This window comes from Haemaphysalis longicornis, unplaced genomic scaffold (assembly GCF_048455015.1).
Source record: "Haemaphysalis longicornis isolate Haplotype H1 unplaced genomic scaffold, Haemaphysalis longicornis Haplotype H1 scaffold_7, whole genome shotgun sequence".
NCBI lineage: Eukaryota > Metazoa > Arthropoda > Arachnida > Ixodida > Ixodidae > Haemaphysalis > Haemaphysalis longicornis.
Window position 1 is genome coordinate 90,419,270 of NW_027526422.1, and position 17,097 is coordinate 90,436,366.

At 47.9% G+C, this 17,097-nt stretch overlaps 1 protein-coding gene across 1 annotated transcript in view; it reads left to right on the plus strand.

Moving 5' to 3' along the window:
• Positions 1–219: 219 nt before the first annotated feature.
• Positions 220–17,097, plus strand: part of LOC144146395 (caspase-3-like) — a 58,526-nt gene continuing 41,648 nt past the window's right edge. The window contains exon 1 of the mRNA XM_077678350.1: positions 220–531. Coding sequence (XP_077534476.1) covers positions 358–531 — 174 coding nt within the window. The 5' untranslated portion in view covers positions 220–357. The remainder of the gene's footprint in view (positions 532–17,097) is intronic.

Below are 17,097 nucleotides of genomic sequence, written 5' to 3' on the forward strand. Positions count from 1 at the left end.
AGCGCCATCAATGCGGCTTGGTGCGGCGGCGCCGGGAAACACTTCGAAGTTTTACAACTGACCTTGGTTCTGTAAACGTTGGCCGCCGCCGACAAAAAACGACCACCACGCCGCCGCCGGTCAAAACCGACACGGCGCACACCTCTAGCTTTTATACTCCTTCATGCATAGTTAGTATGCATTGACGGTGTTGACGGATCACTGAGCCGGCAGAGCGGTCGCGGCAGGTCGGCAGGTGGAGGTTGCGGCGTAGGAATCCGAACTTTTGATTGCGCGTGGTGTTGGGATCAGGATCACGACTTTGCTTTTGATTGCGCGTCGTCGTTTTGCTGTTGTGTAAATACCGTTATTAATAAGATGGGAAACTGCCTGTCTACATATCGTGCGCAAGAAACGGATCCTGAGCACCACATCAAGCTGGAGGACCCAGAGATGGTTAACAGACTGGTGAAATGCATCAACTTCGACGACATAGCGAAGAGTTTGCAAACGAATTGTGTGCTGACGGAGGCGATGATCGTCGAAATTTGGGTGAGATACCTTGCTGCTATTGTTTCTACGTTGGGACTGCGGTCCCCGTTCGGGTGATTGCAGCGGCGCGCATTTTGCTTTTGGCGGGCCCACAAAACGATGCTATCATATCGCCCACCTTGGTGTGGTCAGTGGTTTGAAAGCTCATGACAACATGTTTTAGCGGCCGGCCGCCGTCCGTCATACGTGACAAGTGCACGTGTTTGGACAAGCTTAATTGTCAGTTTTAAAATTTAAATATAGTTTCTTTATTAATTTTGAGTGAGTGTTAAACACGTAAAGCCGTTGGGCTTCCCGAAGTAAGTGGACCAGTGCATGGAACGAGAGAAAAATTGACCTTCCTAGCCTCCAATATTTCTGGCCCTGTATGCACATCATACTGCACAGAATTTTTTCGTGAGCGCACCGCTGCTCGGTTCGTGCTCAAACTTCACAGGAAGGTCGCTATTTGTGGTATATTTTGTTTGACACCGAGAACGACCGCGGTATTTACCTGTTTATTCTGAAAATAAATAAAAACGATTTTCGCCAATGGGAACCGATTTGGACGTGCGAGCCAGTGCAAGCTGATCTTGAAACTACGTATACGGCGCCACTTGGGGTATGCAGAGCGAGACGGACGGTGGGGATTCGCGGTAGGGAAGGATCCAAATGAAGTAGCAGATGATCAGAAAATCCTCCCCAGTTTACGATTATCACAAATGGTTGCATAACAGCTGATACCAATCATTAAATATTCCCACGGCTCATCGTTGCCAATAAACGTTGAATTTGTTTCCTCACCTGCTTTCACATTTTCTGGTCATCTGCTACCTGATTTGGCTCCTTCGTATACCGTGGAAGGAGCCAAATGAGGTTGCAGATGATCAGAAAACCTGCTTTTATGTTTTCCGATCGTCTGCTACCCCATTTTGGCTCCTTAATTCCTACAGTGGAAGAAGATGAATCCCCACCGTTAGTTTTGCTCTGCATACCCCAGGTGGTGCCGTCGTTCCAAGATCAGCTTGCACTGGCTTGCACGCCCAAATCAGTCTCCATTTTCCCATAGGCGAAAATCGTTTTTATTTTCAAAATAAACAATTAAGTAGCGTCTTTGCTCCCGGTGTCAAACAAAATAGACTACAAAATGCAACCTTTGTGTGAAGTTGAGCACGAACCGAGCAGCGGTTCGCTGTTTCAATTTTAATTGTTGGCGTATCCCCGCCGGGGTATGTGTCTTGCGAGGGGATGGGTACCATGGGTTGGCACGGAGCGGTTTTGTTTTCTGGATACCAAATGACCCGCCAAGTCTAAAAACTTTTTACCGTATTTTCCGGTATATAGGTTGCAGTTTTTTCCTGAAATTTTCGTAGGTGCGTCTTATCCACCGGTGTGACTTATGTATGGAATAAATTTGGTACGTGGCAGCCGTGCGTGGTCCGCGCTCGAAAAGGTGCCTGTGTGCTGCGTGATGTCCGTGCACGGTCTCAATGAATGAATTATTTGTTAGCGAGTCGGAGGAAGAAGGCTTCGATGGCTTTACCTAAACGTCGTCTGGAAGTACATGCCATCTGTGTGTATCGATAAACTATTTTTGAGAAGTTAGTTCTGTCTAGATTTTTGACGGTGTCTAGCACTGCTTACCGGGGGATGCGTTCAGAGGCGGTGGCCGCCACAACCATGTACTTTTGCCGCACTTTCTAACGAACTGATCCTCTATGAGCTTACTTGATTAACAAGTGACTTTTGTACCCCGGTGAGTCTTATACACCGGTGCGACTTATACACATTTTTGATTTAAAAAACTGCCGGTTTGAGGGGGTGCGATTTATAAACCGGTAAATACGGTAATGTTATATCTGGGCCAATTTCCTGCCTGGCCTCTGACGAAGGAATGTTAAAATCAACCGGCTAATGACGCCGTCAAATGCCGCAGGGCAGTAACTGAATGCACGTTAAATAAATCGCTGTGTCTATGGGTGTATCGGACGTACCCGAAATTTTTTCTTTTAAAGTTACGTCGGACGTCCCCGCAAAATTTCTTAAAGGTATGTTGGGTGTATTGGCAAATTATTTTCGCAGTGTCTAGAGTTACGTCCGACGGAACCCAAAATCGAAAACTAGAGTTACGTCCGACGGCATTTTAAGCCAGTTTCTAAAGTTACGTCCGACGGAACTCAGAATTGAAAACTAGGGTTACGTCCGACGTAACGTTAAGCCAGTTTCTAGAGTTACGTCCGACGTAACCCAAAATTGAAAACTAGGGCTACGTCCGACGGAACTTTAGGCCCGTTTCTTAGAGTTACGTCCGACGGAACCCAAAATTGAAAACTAGAGTTACGTCCGACGGAACTTTAAGCTGGTTTCTAGAGTTACGTCTGACGGAACCCCAAATTGAAAACTAAAGTTACGTCCGACGGAACTTTAGGCCAATGTTTTGAGTTACGTCCGGCATAACGTAAAGCACAAAAAATTTACAGCTCTTGAAGACTCTTGAACCAATTTACATGGTTCAAGAGTAATTAATAGAGCTCGGTGTCAGTTAATATTTCAACCCGATTAATTGGCATCGATTAATTCGAGTATGCATGGATTATTCGGTTGTGTTTTTTTTTTAGAAAAAAAATGACCAAAAATAATTATGTAGTAGTACATATCAGATCAATATGCTCATACACTTGTTCTGACACATTCCGGATGAGGTAAGTACGTCATCATCACGGCGCATGATGTGGACGCGACGCTTATCAGCTCGTTCGTCACTCACATTTTTTCTAGAAACAGGAATATCAGCGCCCGCCATGAGTGCCGATGGCGCCAATTAATCGCGCTTTTCTTACTACAGAAATAGTTTATACAATGGCAAAACGGTATGTATAATTGCCCACTGGTCGTTTTTTGTATCGTGTATATTTGTAGTTTTATTTGAAATTTTGCCCTGTGGCATGAAGATACACGAGCTGTGATAAGAGTTGTCGATGAAATATTATTGAGTAGCTATTTTCCCGTCTGTTTTTTGTTTTAATCACTGCCATATTTTCGCATACTGGCATCGTTTTCTGTCTTGACGTAAGGCGGGTTATTTGGACACGAATATGATACTCGACATGCTTGCGTATAATTTCAACATGACATTTTTTTTCTGTTGCTCAGAAGCTTGAATTGGTTAAAACAATTAATCGTGACTAAAGCATTAATCGATTAATCGGAAGGTTAATCGATCAATTACCTACCACTAATAATAAATAATTGATTAGTGATAATAAAGCGAATGTCCTGGTACTCCTTTATTTCTTCACAGTATAAAAAATGTCGATACATTTTAGTTAACTGATCTGGCTGATTAATAAAAAACGTATTTTATCAAAGTCGCTACTATTATGGACAGAGTGGGTGGTTTTTACGCCCATTTGTGATGTGGAGCGAACAGTCACTTTATATTCAGATGCCAGCAAAATGATATTGAAGTGAAAAGCTGAAATTTTCTCTTGAAGGAAATGGTTCGCACATTATCGTCCGGGCATTAAAAACACCCAAGCTTAATTTTTGCATGTACATTTTACGGAGATAACATAGGTGGGCATGCAGTAGATGGGAAACCACGCAGTAAACTTTATAAATGTTGGATATGGAAAGAAGTGTACAAGGACTAGTACAGAAAATTTTTGAATTACTTAATGGAAAAATCCATCAACCCAGCTGGGATTCGAACCCACAGCGCTGCATCGTACATCGTACGTCGTGTATCGTACAAGTGACAGATTACACCTATGGAGCGTCATGGTATTTGGTGCCGTTAGCTGTAATTTTTTTAATGCTTTATGTTCGCCGGACGTAACTCAAAACATTGGCCTAAAGTTCCGTCGGACGTAACTCTAAAAACTGGCTTAAAGTTACGTCGGACGTAGCTCTAGTTTTCAATTTTGGGTTTCGTCGGACGTAACTCTAGAAACTGGCTTATAGTTCCGTTGGACGTAACTTTAGTTTTCAATTTTGGGTTACGTCAGACGTAACTCTAGAAACTGGCTTAAAGTTACGTCGGACGTAACCCTAGTTTTCAATTCTGGGTTCCGTCGGACGTAACTCTAGAAACTGGCTTAAAGTTCCGTCGGACGTAACTCTAGTTTTCAATTTTGGGTTCCGTCGGACGTAACTCTAGACACTGCGAATTATTTTATGGGGACGTCGACATACTCGGTTGCACTTGGACCTTAAAAGCCAACTGTAATCAAAATTTAGACCGCGCGAAATCACTGTTCCTGCATTTTATGACTAAAAAGACCGCGATGTACGAAGTATCACGCCTAAAATGTGCGTAATTACGCCGCAAGCGACCAGCAAAAATCGACGATTTTGAAAACGAAACTGGGCAAAACGCGGCCATTACAGGCAGGCGGAAGTGACGTTTCAGCCGTCGGCGCGAGCGGCCAGACGGCCTGGCCTGACGGCGCGAGCTGTGCGGACCGGCTGATGCGGCCGGCTCGGCCAGCCAGGAGGAGAGTGTGAGCCACGGAGCAAGATAAACAGGAGCGCCGACTTCGCTCTCTCCTGCGGGTTCTTAAAGGGACACTGAAGTGATATGTAAACATTGCGGTATTACTTGCGCAAATTGTAGTCCGGAGTCCCCAGATCATATTTCGACCACCCTGGGCGCGTTTACGCGATTTTATTTAGTAGAAAAATTAATTCGAAAATGCTGTCCTCCTCTCTTTACGCTCGCCCATTTTCTGCGGCGTTTTCGCGTGACGTCGAGAGGAGCCGAGCTCGCAATTGGCTGCGCTACTGCACGGCTCCCCTGCCTTCAGACAGTCAGTCGGTCCGCCGGCCGCCGACGGGTCGTCGCAATTCGTTCGCTCAGTTGAAACGAAGCCAGGACACGTTTGTGAATGGTAGAATCTGCCTTTCTTTACTTGGTTAGTTTGTACACTGTATCTAGCTCCAAGTCAAGGTCGCTTCACACAAGCGCTGCACAAGCGCACATGCGACGCTTCGCTGACTGGTACGCCAGTAGGAAAATATAAGGCCTCTTGAAGGCGGGAGAAGAGATATAGAAGTCAATATAGGTACTAAGGAAATAAAATCAACTGATATTTTTACCGTACAGCGTAAAACTAGGCATCAACTGATATTTTTACCGTACAGCGTAAAACTAGGGTGCGGAAAGCACTTTTTTTTTGCGCTGGGCGAACAAGCACAGCGGTCAGCAGCACGACTACGCATCTGCGAACGCTTTTCCGTCTACGAAATGCAATTGCTAGACGTGAGCTATTGTGGAAACTCGGGAGACGCTTACTGCACGAGCGCAATACAACAAATAGTCACCTAAGCTGCTTGAAATGCCAAAACTAAATAAAAGTGTAAACTGGTTGTACCACGGCCAGCGAGCCCTCTCCGTGGCCGAGTGGTTTTAGGGCGCTGGGTATGTCACCGCAAATGTTTTGCAAGTCAGGAGTTCGAATCCCCGCGGGTACGTGCTTTTTTTTTCTGTAAGTTAACTTTTTCGTTTTCCGCCGATGTTTTCTATATTGAGTTCACCTTTTTTTGGGCCGCGACGTTCATGGCTCCACGAACTAGTTCACAAAACGCGCGCAGGCTGGCACTGGCGCGCTAGCGAGTTCTCGTTGGCGTGCTGTTGCCATAAGCACCGACTGCTTGCAGGCAGTGGGCACAGGCCAGAATGAACAAACCCTTGGCCTGGTGCGAACACGCTTTTTACGATACAGGCATGAGGGAGGCAAGCTCCAAATATGGGGGAAAAGCGCATGACATTTGGGCGTCTGCGGGTACGCGGAGGGCGTTCATGCACTGCGTAGGTTTCGGCTAGTGAATGCTACGATTCCAAGCCGTCCTAGGAGGCTTATCTTTATGCATTTTTACAGCTGACAACATGGCAGAAGCGCGGTACGATGATTACTGAGTTATTGAGAATGCTCATCCAACAACGCCAACGGTTGTGTTTTACAGAACCGAAACCGAAACCGAAACTTGTTTGGTTGCTCACCTTGGGCGTCGTCCAATCACGGTGCCCGCTCCTCCTAACGTCACAGCTTTAGTTGGTGCGGCCGCCGCAAACCGCGCATGGTAGTTTTTCTTCTTTCGCGCTTTGTAAAATAATTACCGATTTGTCAATCGTAAAAACGATGAAAAGTGTGCTAATTTGAGCCAGTCTACGCAGTGCAAGCAAAAACGGGAGCTTGACAAATTCACTTCAGTGTCCCTTTAATGTCCACCACTCACGGAGCGCAATGTAGATGGCGCCGCGAATGGTCCGGTAAGCGGTCGGCGTTCCCCGTGCGCCGGCGGGCGCGTTGGCGGAACACATTCCGTCGGCTTTTGTCGTCTGCTTCGGCGACGGTAGTTTTGGGCACGGAGTGCTTTGGGCCTGCGTTGGCGCCGCTTCGCGTTCATTGCGCTCCTCCTTCGCACGGCTTGATTAACTTGTTCGACAGCACCTTCTGGGTAACCCGAACCCGAAGGAATTGAGTGGTCGTACGGCACGGCAAAGATGCGTTAAGGATTGGTTTGCATGGCGGGAAAACAAAATGTAGGGTGCACATATAGACATATGGCTGCTATAGAAACATTACCTTTTGCGCAGTGCTTGCCGAAAATGTGACTCCGCTTGTAAATTTGTGAACACCAATTCGGCTGTGTTTTAACAGGTTTTACAAAAGGCGAAAGGAGCAACTGGTTCTGATCACTAGCGATTATAAAAGTTGCCTCAGCTTTCTCGCCGTTCTCCAACTTACGTCCAAAACAGAGTGTGCCTAGAACACGGACCGGCACTCACACGCTCATCAGAAAATAACAGAAACGCGATAACATCACCCGCGACTGCCTGCGACGTAGAAATCTGCTCAAGATCGAGGCCCTGTCTGTGCGGTCTTTTCACAAGCCTTCATTTTGCGATATTTGAATTCGTCCAAACCCTATATCTCTGTGGTGATGACTATGGTGACGCAAGAACAACGGAACAAATTATTGGCTTTGCTGCGTCGCTATAGCGAATGTTTTTCGTCGAGCGCAAAACTACGTCAGACACCTCTAGCGAAGCACCGAATATTAACCGAAGATGGAGCCCGACCTACAGTCACCGTACCGCGTCTCTTCACACGAGCGGGAAGCCATCGGGACTCAAGTCGACGACATGCTCAACGACGACATTATACAGCCATCGAAAAGCCCCTGGGCTGCACCAGTCGTACTGGTGAAGAAAAAAGCCGGCACATTAAAGGGACCCTGCAACACTTGCCACCGACTACTAGTAATGTATTTTGGGATAAAGTCTGTTGTCCCAGAAATCTCCTCCCGCAAGAATTATGAAAATCCGTTCACAATTAACGAAACTACGCGCGATGAGAAAACGCGCATAATCATTCCCTCTCAACTCGACCGCGGGCAACGCGACGAAAGCTGCGCGCTCTCTCCCGGAGAGGGGGGCGGCTCGCGGCGTTCTCTTCGGCGGCCTTCGATATATCACATGCCGGGTAGTTTTCTCCTTTTCTCCGCAACGCGGAGGGGCCTATTTCCGGTCTGGTGCCACAAAAAAGCAGGCATGGGTGCCTGCTCGCAAGTGCGCGCTCGGGCTGGTAGGGCGTTTTTGAAGCAATAAACGTTTGTAGTCGAGTGGTCCCGTTGAAAGGAAAGTATTGAGCTCATCACTCAAACTCCGCGCGCACTCAAAACACAAAAGAAACGGCAAAACTGTGCCTACAGGTTCAGGCATAGAAGAGGTTCGTACACAGCGATGACGACGACGGAAATGGGAGAATCTAGCCGCGGAGTTGACCAGTGACAGCCGATCGGGCAGCCATGGCCTATGTGACGTCCCTCAGGCCATGCATAATGAGGACAACTGAAGAGAGAGCGGTTTGTTTTTCCGCGTCTTTCACATCGATTTGCGCGCTCACCGCTTCACGTGCACGTGTAATATTTGGCTCAGGTATTCCTAGCAGTGTAATCTAAACGTTGCGCAGGTTTACTTGCACTGCTCAAAGAGTGTTGCAGGGTCCCTTTAAGGTTTTGTGTTGACTACCGGCGACTGAACAAAATCACGAAAAAGGACGTGTACCCCCTCCCCCGAATCGACGACGCCCTCGACCACCTCTGCCACGCGAAGTACTTCTCATCGATGGACCTGAAGACCGGCTACTGGCAAATTGAAGTGGACGAGAGAGACGGAGAGGAGACTGCATTTATAACCCCAGACGGCCTATACGAGTTCAAGGTGATGCCGTTTGGGCTGTGCACAGCACCAGCGACGTTTCAAAGAGTCATGGACACTGTGCTAGTTGGCCTTAAGTGGCACACCTGCCTCGTATACCTCGACGACGTAGTGGTATTCGCCCGGACTTTCGACGAACACCTTGCAAGGTTGGAGTCTGTACTCGAGGCCATTCTTACGTCGGGGTTGACGCTGAAGCCTGAAAAGTGCCATTTCGCATACGGGGAACTCAAGTTCTTGGGCCACGTCGTCAACGCCGCGGGAGTCCTACCTGACCCGGCAAAAACTTCAGCGATTGCGAACTTCCCAAGGCCGAAATACAAGAAGGGCGTGCGAAGATTTCTCGGGCTGTGCGCATACTACCGGCGCTTCGTCGCAAACTTCGCACGCATTGCAGAGCCACTCACGCGCTTGACGAAAGATAGCACCCCTTTCACCTGGGAAAACGACCAAGAAAAAGCATTCTGCGACCTGCAAAAACGCCTGCAAAGCCCGCCCGTGCTCGCTCATTTCGACGAAAATGCCGAAACGGAAATGCACATGGACGCCAGTGATATAGGCTTGGGTGCCGTCCTTGTCCAAAAGCAAAGCGGCTGCGAAAGGGTAACCGCCTATGCTCGCCGTGGTCTGTCGAAGGAGGAGAAAAACTATTCTGCACTCTCCGACGCCGACTGCTTGTCCCGCGCCCCCGTAGATCCACCACCACAAGACTCTGATGAAGACAGCGCGTTCTTCGGGATCGTGACGGAGAGCGACCTATCCGCCCAGCAGCGTGCCGACCCAGACTTACGTCACGTGTCATAATCGAGTACCTCGAGGGATGCAACGTTGCCGTTCCTAGGACCTTCAAACGCAGCTTACCAGCATTCAGCCTGAGAAACTCCGTCCTCGTGAAGAATTTCAGCCCCGGAACAAGAGCGAATTACCTTCTCGTCATCCCCGCGGACCTTCGTGACGAAATTTTGGAAGCGTGCCACGACGACCCGTCTTCCGGACATCTCGGCACAGCCCGCACTATTGGAAAAATCAAGGCGAGGTACTACTGGCCCGGCCTTACCTCTGACGTCACCCACTACGTCCGGAGCTGCCGTGACTGCCAGCGACGAAAAACGCCGTCGACAAGACCCGCCGGACTTCTGCAACCGATCGCCGTCCCATCGAGACCGTTTCAACAGATTGGAATGGACCTTTTAGGCCCGTTCCCTACGTCACGATCACAGAACAAGTGGATTGTCGTAGCGACAGACTACATGACGCGCTACGCAGAGACCGCCGCTCTTCCGAGGGGGACTGCACAAGAAGTGGCAAAGTTCTTTGTAAGCCAACTTGTGCTGCGACATGGAGCGCCGGAAGTCCTAATCACAGACCGCGGAACGGCATTTACTGCGGAGCTGATGCAAGGAGTATTACGCTACAGCAACACGGATCACCGAAGAACGACGGCGTACCACCCCCAAACGAACGGACTAACAGAACGTCTGAACAAGACAATCGCAGATATGCTGTCAATGTACGTTGACGTTGAACATAAGACTTGGGACGAAGTGCTCCCGTATGTCACGTTTGCGTACAACACGGCTATCTAGGAGACGACGCAGCTGACGCCGTTCGAGCTTGTCTACGGTAGAAGGCCGACTACGATGCTCGACGCCATGCTTCCGCACGTAGAAGACGACGACCTCAACGCCGACGTCCACGGATATCTTCAACGTGCGGAGGAGGCCCGCCAGCTCGCTCGAGTTCGTATAACAGACCAGCAGCTGGTGGATGCGGGCCGCTACAACCTCCGACGCCGAGTACCAACCAGGGGATCGTGTGTGGGTTTGGACTCCCATCCGATGACGCGGACTCAGTGAGAAGCTCCTGCGACGGTATTTCGGACCCTACCAGATTCTACGACGTGTTGGCCAATTTACCTACGAAGTGATCCCCGAAGGTGACTCCGGCACATCACGACAACGCACGCGGCCTGAAGTCGTCCACGTGGTTCGCTTAAAACCTTTCTACGGACGATAACGAATTTTATTTTTATTTTCGGACTGTCGCTTATGTTAGCATCGGGTCGATGCACTCTTAGAGGGGGGGGGGGGGGGGTAATGCCGCGAACCATACATTGGGTTTGTTTATTTGTGTTTTGCTTTTACCGCCCGGCTGCGCCGGTCTGTGTTATCTCTGCGCCAAGGGAAGCGCGTGTTCCATTCTTTCTTTCTGTGCCGCATGTGTTATCTGTTGTGATAGGGAGAGCATTCCGATCTAACGTGAACAGCCCAGAATAATCTTCTTGGATCTACTATGTTCCCGATGTGAATCGACGTTTCGAGAACCACGCGTGCCGAAAGATAAAAAGCCTGCAGTGCGGACGCCGGAGCATTCGATTCGACGACACTCGCCTGTGCAAGTCACTCTGTTGACCGCTGCTTCGCCGCCTCTGTATTCTTTTGAGTTGTTAGGGGAGCACAAGTTCGCTCCAATAAACGTGTTTCTCATTCAAGACAACTGCATCGTCCTTGTCTTCGTGACAATATCTTGCTCCGTGGTGTGAGCGCGCGCGTGCGGAGGTGTGGGAGGCGCGCGGAAAAGCGAGCGCTTGTCCCGCAAGCACGACACTATTCGTGCGCTCCGACAGCAGCACACCGCGTAGGCATGATGTCGCGACGACACTCGAAAACGAGAGAACCGTACGGTTAGCCACGGCCGGGCTGGAGGAGCGACGGGAGCGCTGCACGCTCGCCGCTCCTCCAGTCCGGCCGTGGGTTAGCGAAGCCTCTTCGGAGCCATAAAAGCCAGGCGTACCGGCGCGAAATACGAGTTTCCTGGATTCTCCCGCTGCGATCGATATGTATTGAATTAAAAAAGAATGCTGCCAATAGATGACGTAATATATCCCAGCCGCACGAGGGAAGCTATCCCTAGCAAAAATTCTTACAAATTCTAATACACGTATATGCTTATTGCCACTAATAGACCTATCAGTCTGTATTAGTCTATTAGGTCTATCAGTTTGTTTCAGCCTATTAGTCCTATCAGTCTGTATTAGTCTATTAGGTCTATTAGTCTGTATTAGTATATTAGCTCTATCAGTGTGTATTAGTCTGGTAGGTCTATCAGACTGTATTAGTCTGATAGGTCGACCAGAGTGTACTAGTTCTATCAGAACCAGTGTAAGTTCGAACAAAGCAATGAAACATGGCAACACATTTTATTATCAGGGTACACAGGCAAATTCCTCTGGTTGACAGAAATCTGGCTGAATAATTTAATGTTACATAAGTTCGTAACCTGATTAAGAACGAATGAATAAATTGCAATGAGAATCCACAAAATAGCTCCAGCATGCAATCAGAAAAGCTCGTCAAACCTGAACGGTCCAGCCGTAGGTACATATCGAGCGCATTAATGGCCGATTGAACACCATTCCCATTTCGATGCAACTTCAAAACGGCATTCACCCTTCCGCAACACGCGATTAGAATGGAGTCTCTTCTTCGTGAGGCATTCCGTTGAGAATGAACAAAGGAGTCCGAAGCGGCGAGGTGACGGGTCAAAGATGGGTCGGGCGGCGGCCCGGATCACATTTGTCAATGTTCGGCGGGCGCTAGACACAGCGCCAACACTTCTGGATGACGTGATGCACACGCTTTCTTCGATGTCAGGCGTTCGTTAAACAGCATAGCAGACAGAGCAAAGATGTCCGGAGCCGCGAGGTGACGGGTCCATGATGGATCGCGCTGCGGCCTGGTTCATACTTGCCAGAGTTATACGGGCGTTAGACACATCTCCAACACTTCTAGATGACGCGATGCACACGCGTCTGATGTGAAATAACGCTAGAAGCCGCTTCCTTCTAACCGTCTTCTTCCCGAACGTACACACACGCCAGCCGCACTTTGATACTGTCGCCATCTTGGCTACCCAACGAAGACCATTGGCATGGCTTGGCTTGACTTCGTGGCAGTTTTTTCGGCTTCGTTAGATTTCTTGCTGCTCTTCTTGCCAGAGTTACTGGATATAGACAGTTACGAAACTCCCCATAGGCCCCATGTATCGAAAGCCGGTCTTCGGTTGCCCCCCTGCGCCGGGGCAAGCACGGGGCAAGTTGACTAGCCTGTCGTCTGTTGGCAGGACGTTGAAGCAGTACTCAAGTGCTTGCGGCTGCTGCCGTAAGTCATAAAAAGAAAAGCCGCAAAAACGCAAGTAAATTTTACGTAATAATAGTGTTTTAATTTAAAAAGCAATCTTTATTTTACAAAATAATTTTGAATAATAATAGTTTAGCGAAGTTCCGTTTTTATCTCCTAGGTGCCGCGCGCGTCGACTTGCCCATCAGCTTCCACGGAGTGGGGGGGCTAGCGCCACTCCATGGCTAGCGCCGCCCGGATTCTGAAGCGGAGTTTCGCAACTGTCTATATTGAATAACTCTGCTTCTTGCAGCCTCGCAGGTACGGTCAGGTTAAAGTCCCATCATCTGCTTTATACGCCGATCAAGGGCCTTTAGGTCAGGTTAGCGTCACTAAATAAAGGCGTAGCTTATTTAGTGACGCTAGGTCAGGTAAGGTGGCTTATCGCTGGCGCAGCACTCCCAGCTCCCATCAGCGCTCTTAATGTAGCGCATTTTTAGGAGCGAAAATGAAAAAAAAAAGTTGACCTATTTTGCATAAGAATTTGGTTGGAGATTTACGGAGATTTGTTAGTGAACAAAACGCTTCATAATAATATACCAAATAAACATTATTGCTCAAGGGCGATCATTTCAACCTTTATTGGCTTGTGATTTTCCAGAAAAAATAAAAATTCAGGAAATCGCACTTTGCGGGTCCATTTGTATTAGTTTTTATTAAAACCAATACGTCTCCATTAGTTCGTATTAGACTCAGGTCTATCAGATCTATTAGTGTTTGTAAACTAATACAAACTAATAGGTGTATTTGTATTAGACTAATACAACTTGTATATGAAACTTATAAAACTGATACAAGTTTGTATAAAACTAATACATGTCTTATACACCTAATACAAAAATGTATAAGACTAATACAAGTTTCTATCAGAATTTTTGCTAGGATTGGCCTGGACGGCTGGCATGTCACTCCCGCTAAATGGCTGTTTGCGCGACACGCCGGCAGGTGCTTTGTCGTCTGCAAGGGCGTTATTTTGAGTGTCTGAAACTGAAGGCCCACGCATTGCGCAGAGCTACCGGTCGCGTCGCAGTAGTTCTCATGGTTCCTACTACACATTTCGAAGGCATTTAGCCAGGGTGAAATTTGAGTGCAGTTGGCCTTTAACGAGCGTATCCAGGAGCTTTAACGGCAGCTATCGGTAAAATTCTGTTCAGAGGAAGTGCAACTGGCGATGTGGTGGTGACGATGGTGGTGGTATTGTTTATTAATAGGTGGATCTAGCCTTGCGTCATATGCTGGCAATTGCACCCCGATCAACACCTTCTTGCCACTATGTGCAGGAAATCACCAGGAGTCACTTGATCAGCACCTTTTTGCCGCTAAACGCGGGAAATCACCAAGGGTCACTGAGGCGATGAGAGCTGTCTTTTTGTTTTTTGCCCAACCAGCCAAACCACTTCCACTCACAGACTAGCCACCACCACTGTTTTAACAATCACAGATGACTGGACGTGACTTCAGTGACGGCTACGTTGGATTCAGTGAGCAGTAGCAGTTCGACCGTTTGAGTAAAAAATCAAGATTGTCTGCTCTCACTGCATGAATTGTATCACTTGTGTGAAGTATAGCCGTTTCAAAACGCTAGACAGGGCAAAAAAAAAAAAAAAAAACGAACCTGCGACTAACATTCGTAAGCAGAGGCGAGAATTAAAGGAATGCTAAAGTTACGTCTTGATAGAACTTTAGCATTCCTTATCGTTCTGTCAAGACGGAACGCAAGACAGTTAAGAAAAATTGGTGCAGCTTGTACTAGGTGTACAAGGGTGGAGAAACAGCAGAGCTTGTGGTCGCTCTCCCTTCGTCGAGACCCGGCTGTTGCACCTCGCATGGACTTACAGACTTCCCACTGAAAGTTCACCATGACTGGCAGGCCCGGATCATTTTGTCCGCAGGTGTTCACATCTCTTCCAAAAAAGACCACGTTAGCATGCGCTAGAACCTGCGGCAGCCGGCTTCACGAACTGGGTGTCTGCGCTCGCCACTTCAGGCGCGAAGGAGTGCGCGAGAGACGCCACGAATGCAATAGCATAAAATCCGGTTTCGTTACGTGAGGGACCGAGGTCAGGTTCCGACCACGGGCATCGTTTTTTCCGCTGGTTCGCCTCTTTTTGTTTCATGCAGCGGTGGTCTTTTAATCGTTTGGGGGTTATGTTATTGCTTTTTTCATTCTTTTATTGTTTATTTCCAATTTCCCAAACTTGTGTGCATTTGATTTCCCGTCTCATAATGAGGCGGCCCAAGAAGGCAAGATGGAATGGTTTTCGCATGCTATGGCCGCCTAAATTTGTTATTGGCTTTTTTCAAACTTTTTTCCTCTTCAAAATTAACTTATTTAGCTCTAATACTTGTAAAAATTCCTATCTGGCCTTTTTCTTGTAGGTGTTGTGCACTGCATGCCAATAGAACCTTTTTTTCTTTCCAATTGGCTATGTTTCTCCCCACCGCTGCTAACCCCGTACCTCTCGGGCCTTTGGGGAGGCTCAGTGGTTAGGTTGCCAGTTTCCGTCATAAAGTCCCAGGTTTGATTCCCAGGACCTCCCTAATGACATTTTTTCTTGAGACGCGCACTCCCAACATCTGCTCATCGGCTCCTTGCCTCCTCTCCACTTTCCCTCACACTTCTTGGCCTGGCATTTTCACCCTCTCTACTTCGCCGATGATTACAGTTTCGCTCCACCTTAGAACTAAAAGGTCATACAGCTACGAAAAGAAACAGTGACCAAAATGTGACAGGTGCTCTGACATCAGCACATGCGGCGTTGGAACGTCCACGTGTTACCCTGTTCGCAGCTTTTCCCCTCACGTTATCGTGTCTTGGGGCCTCATTTCGTGGTTGAGACATAAGAAACCTTATCATCTAGAGAAATTGCACAAGGATGAGACGATCCAAATTTTCCATCAATCATTGTACGCCGAACACCTCCTTCGACATCTGCTGCAGGAAACAGGTAGCACTTGAGCCCTTTTACTCACCACGGAATCTCTGAGAAGCAATCTGGCGTTCATTTTTATTTCAAAGTTTATTTCGGTGGCGAGCACAGCTCTCGGATTAACCGCAAACTATCCACGGCAAGTCCGCGACTGATCATTGACGAGCCCCACAGTTGCTGCAGAGCTGGCCTTTACAGAGTCCGTAGAAGTACTACACCAGATCTGCCTTAGAGCATTGCCAGTGATTCGTCAGCCATGCTCATTGGCATTGGTTGTACCGTATTTTCCGTTCTATAAGTCGCACCTCCCCCAAAACGGCAGTTTTTCTGAAAAAAAAAAAAACTTATATAAGTCGCACCGGTGTATAACGCACTGGTGTACAAAACGCACTTGTTAATCAGGTAAACTCATAGAGGATCAGTTCGTTAGAAAGTGCGGCGAAAGTACATGGTTGCGGCAGCCGCCGCCTCTGAACGTATCCTAGACACGTGCGTCCTAGACACGTGCGTCCTAGACACGTGCATCCTAGACACGTGCATCCTAAGCAGTGCTAGACACGTGCATCTACCATGCAAAGTCTAGGCAGAACTAACTTCTCAAAAATGGTTTATTGACACACACAGATGGCATGTACTTACAGACGGCGTTGAAGCAAAACCATCAAAGCCTTCTTCCTCAGACTCGCTAACAAATAATTCATTCATTTAGGTCATAGAGCTGTGTTTCTTAACAAGCGCTGACATCACGCAGCACACAGGCATCTTTTTCGAGTGCGGACCGCGTGTGGCCGCCACGTACCAAATTTATTCCATACATAAGTTTCACCATTGGATAAGACACACCAACGAAAATTTCAGAACAAAAAAAAACACGACTTATACTCCGGAAAATACGGTAGCTGCCCGACATTCCTCAGTCAATTTTCCTTGCATTTGACCCTAAGCCTGTCAAGTCAGCGATGACGAGGGTGACATACACCGCGGGGGTGGGGTAATACGCAACATGAGTGTAGGATTGCCGCATACTTTCTTATTCTACCTTTAATCATGTACAGTTTTTTCAGGTTTATTGTTCTTTTCTTGTTTAATGTGTCATGGTACGCGTTCACACCTTGTCCAAGCCCTCGGGCCTTTAAGGGTCAATAAATGAAATGAAATGAAACTTGATCTCGGACTTCCGGGAAGGCTCTAACCGGCACTTGAATACTTTGGTTCAACTCAAGAACACGAGAAAAGAATACATTTGGGTCAGGTT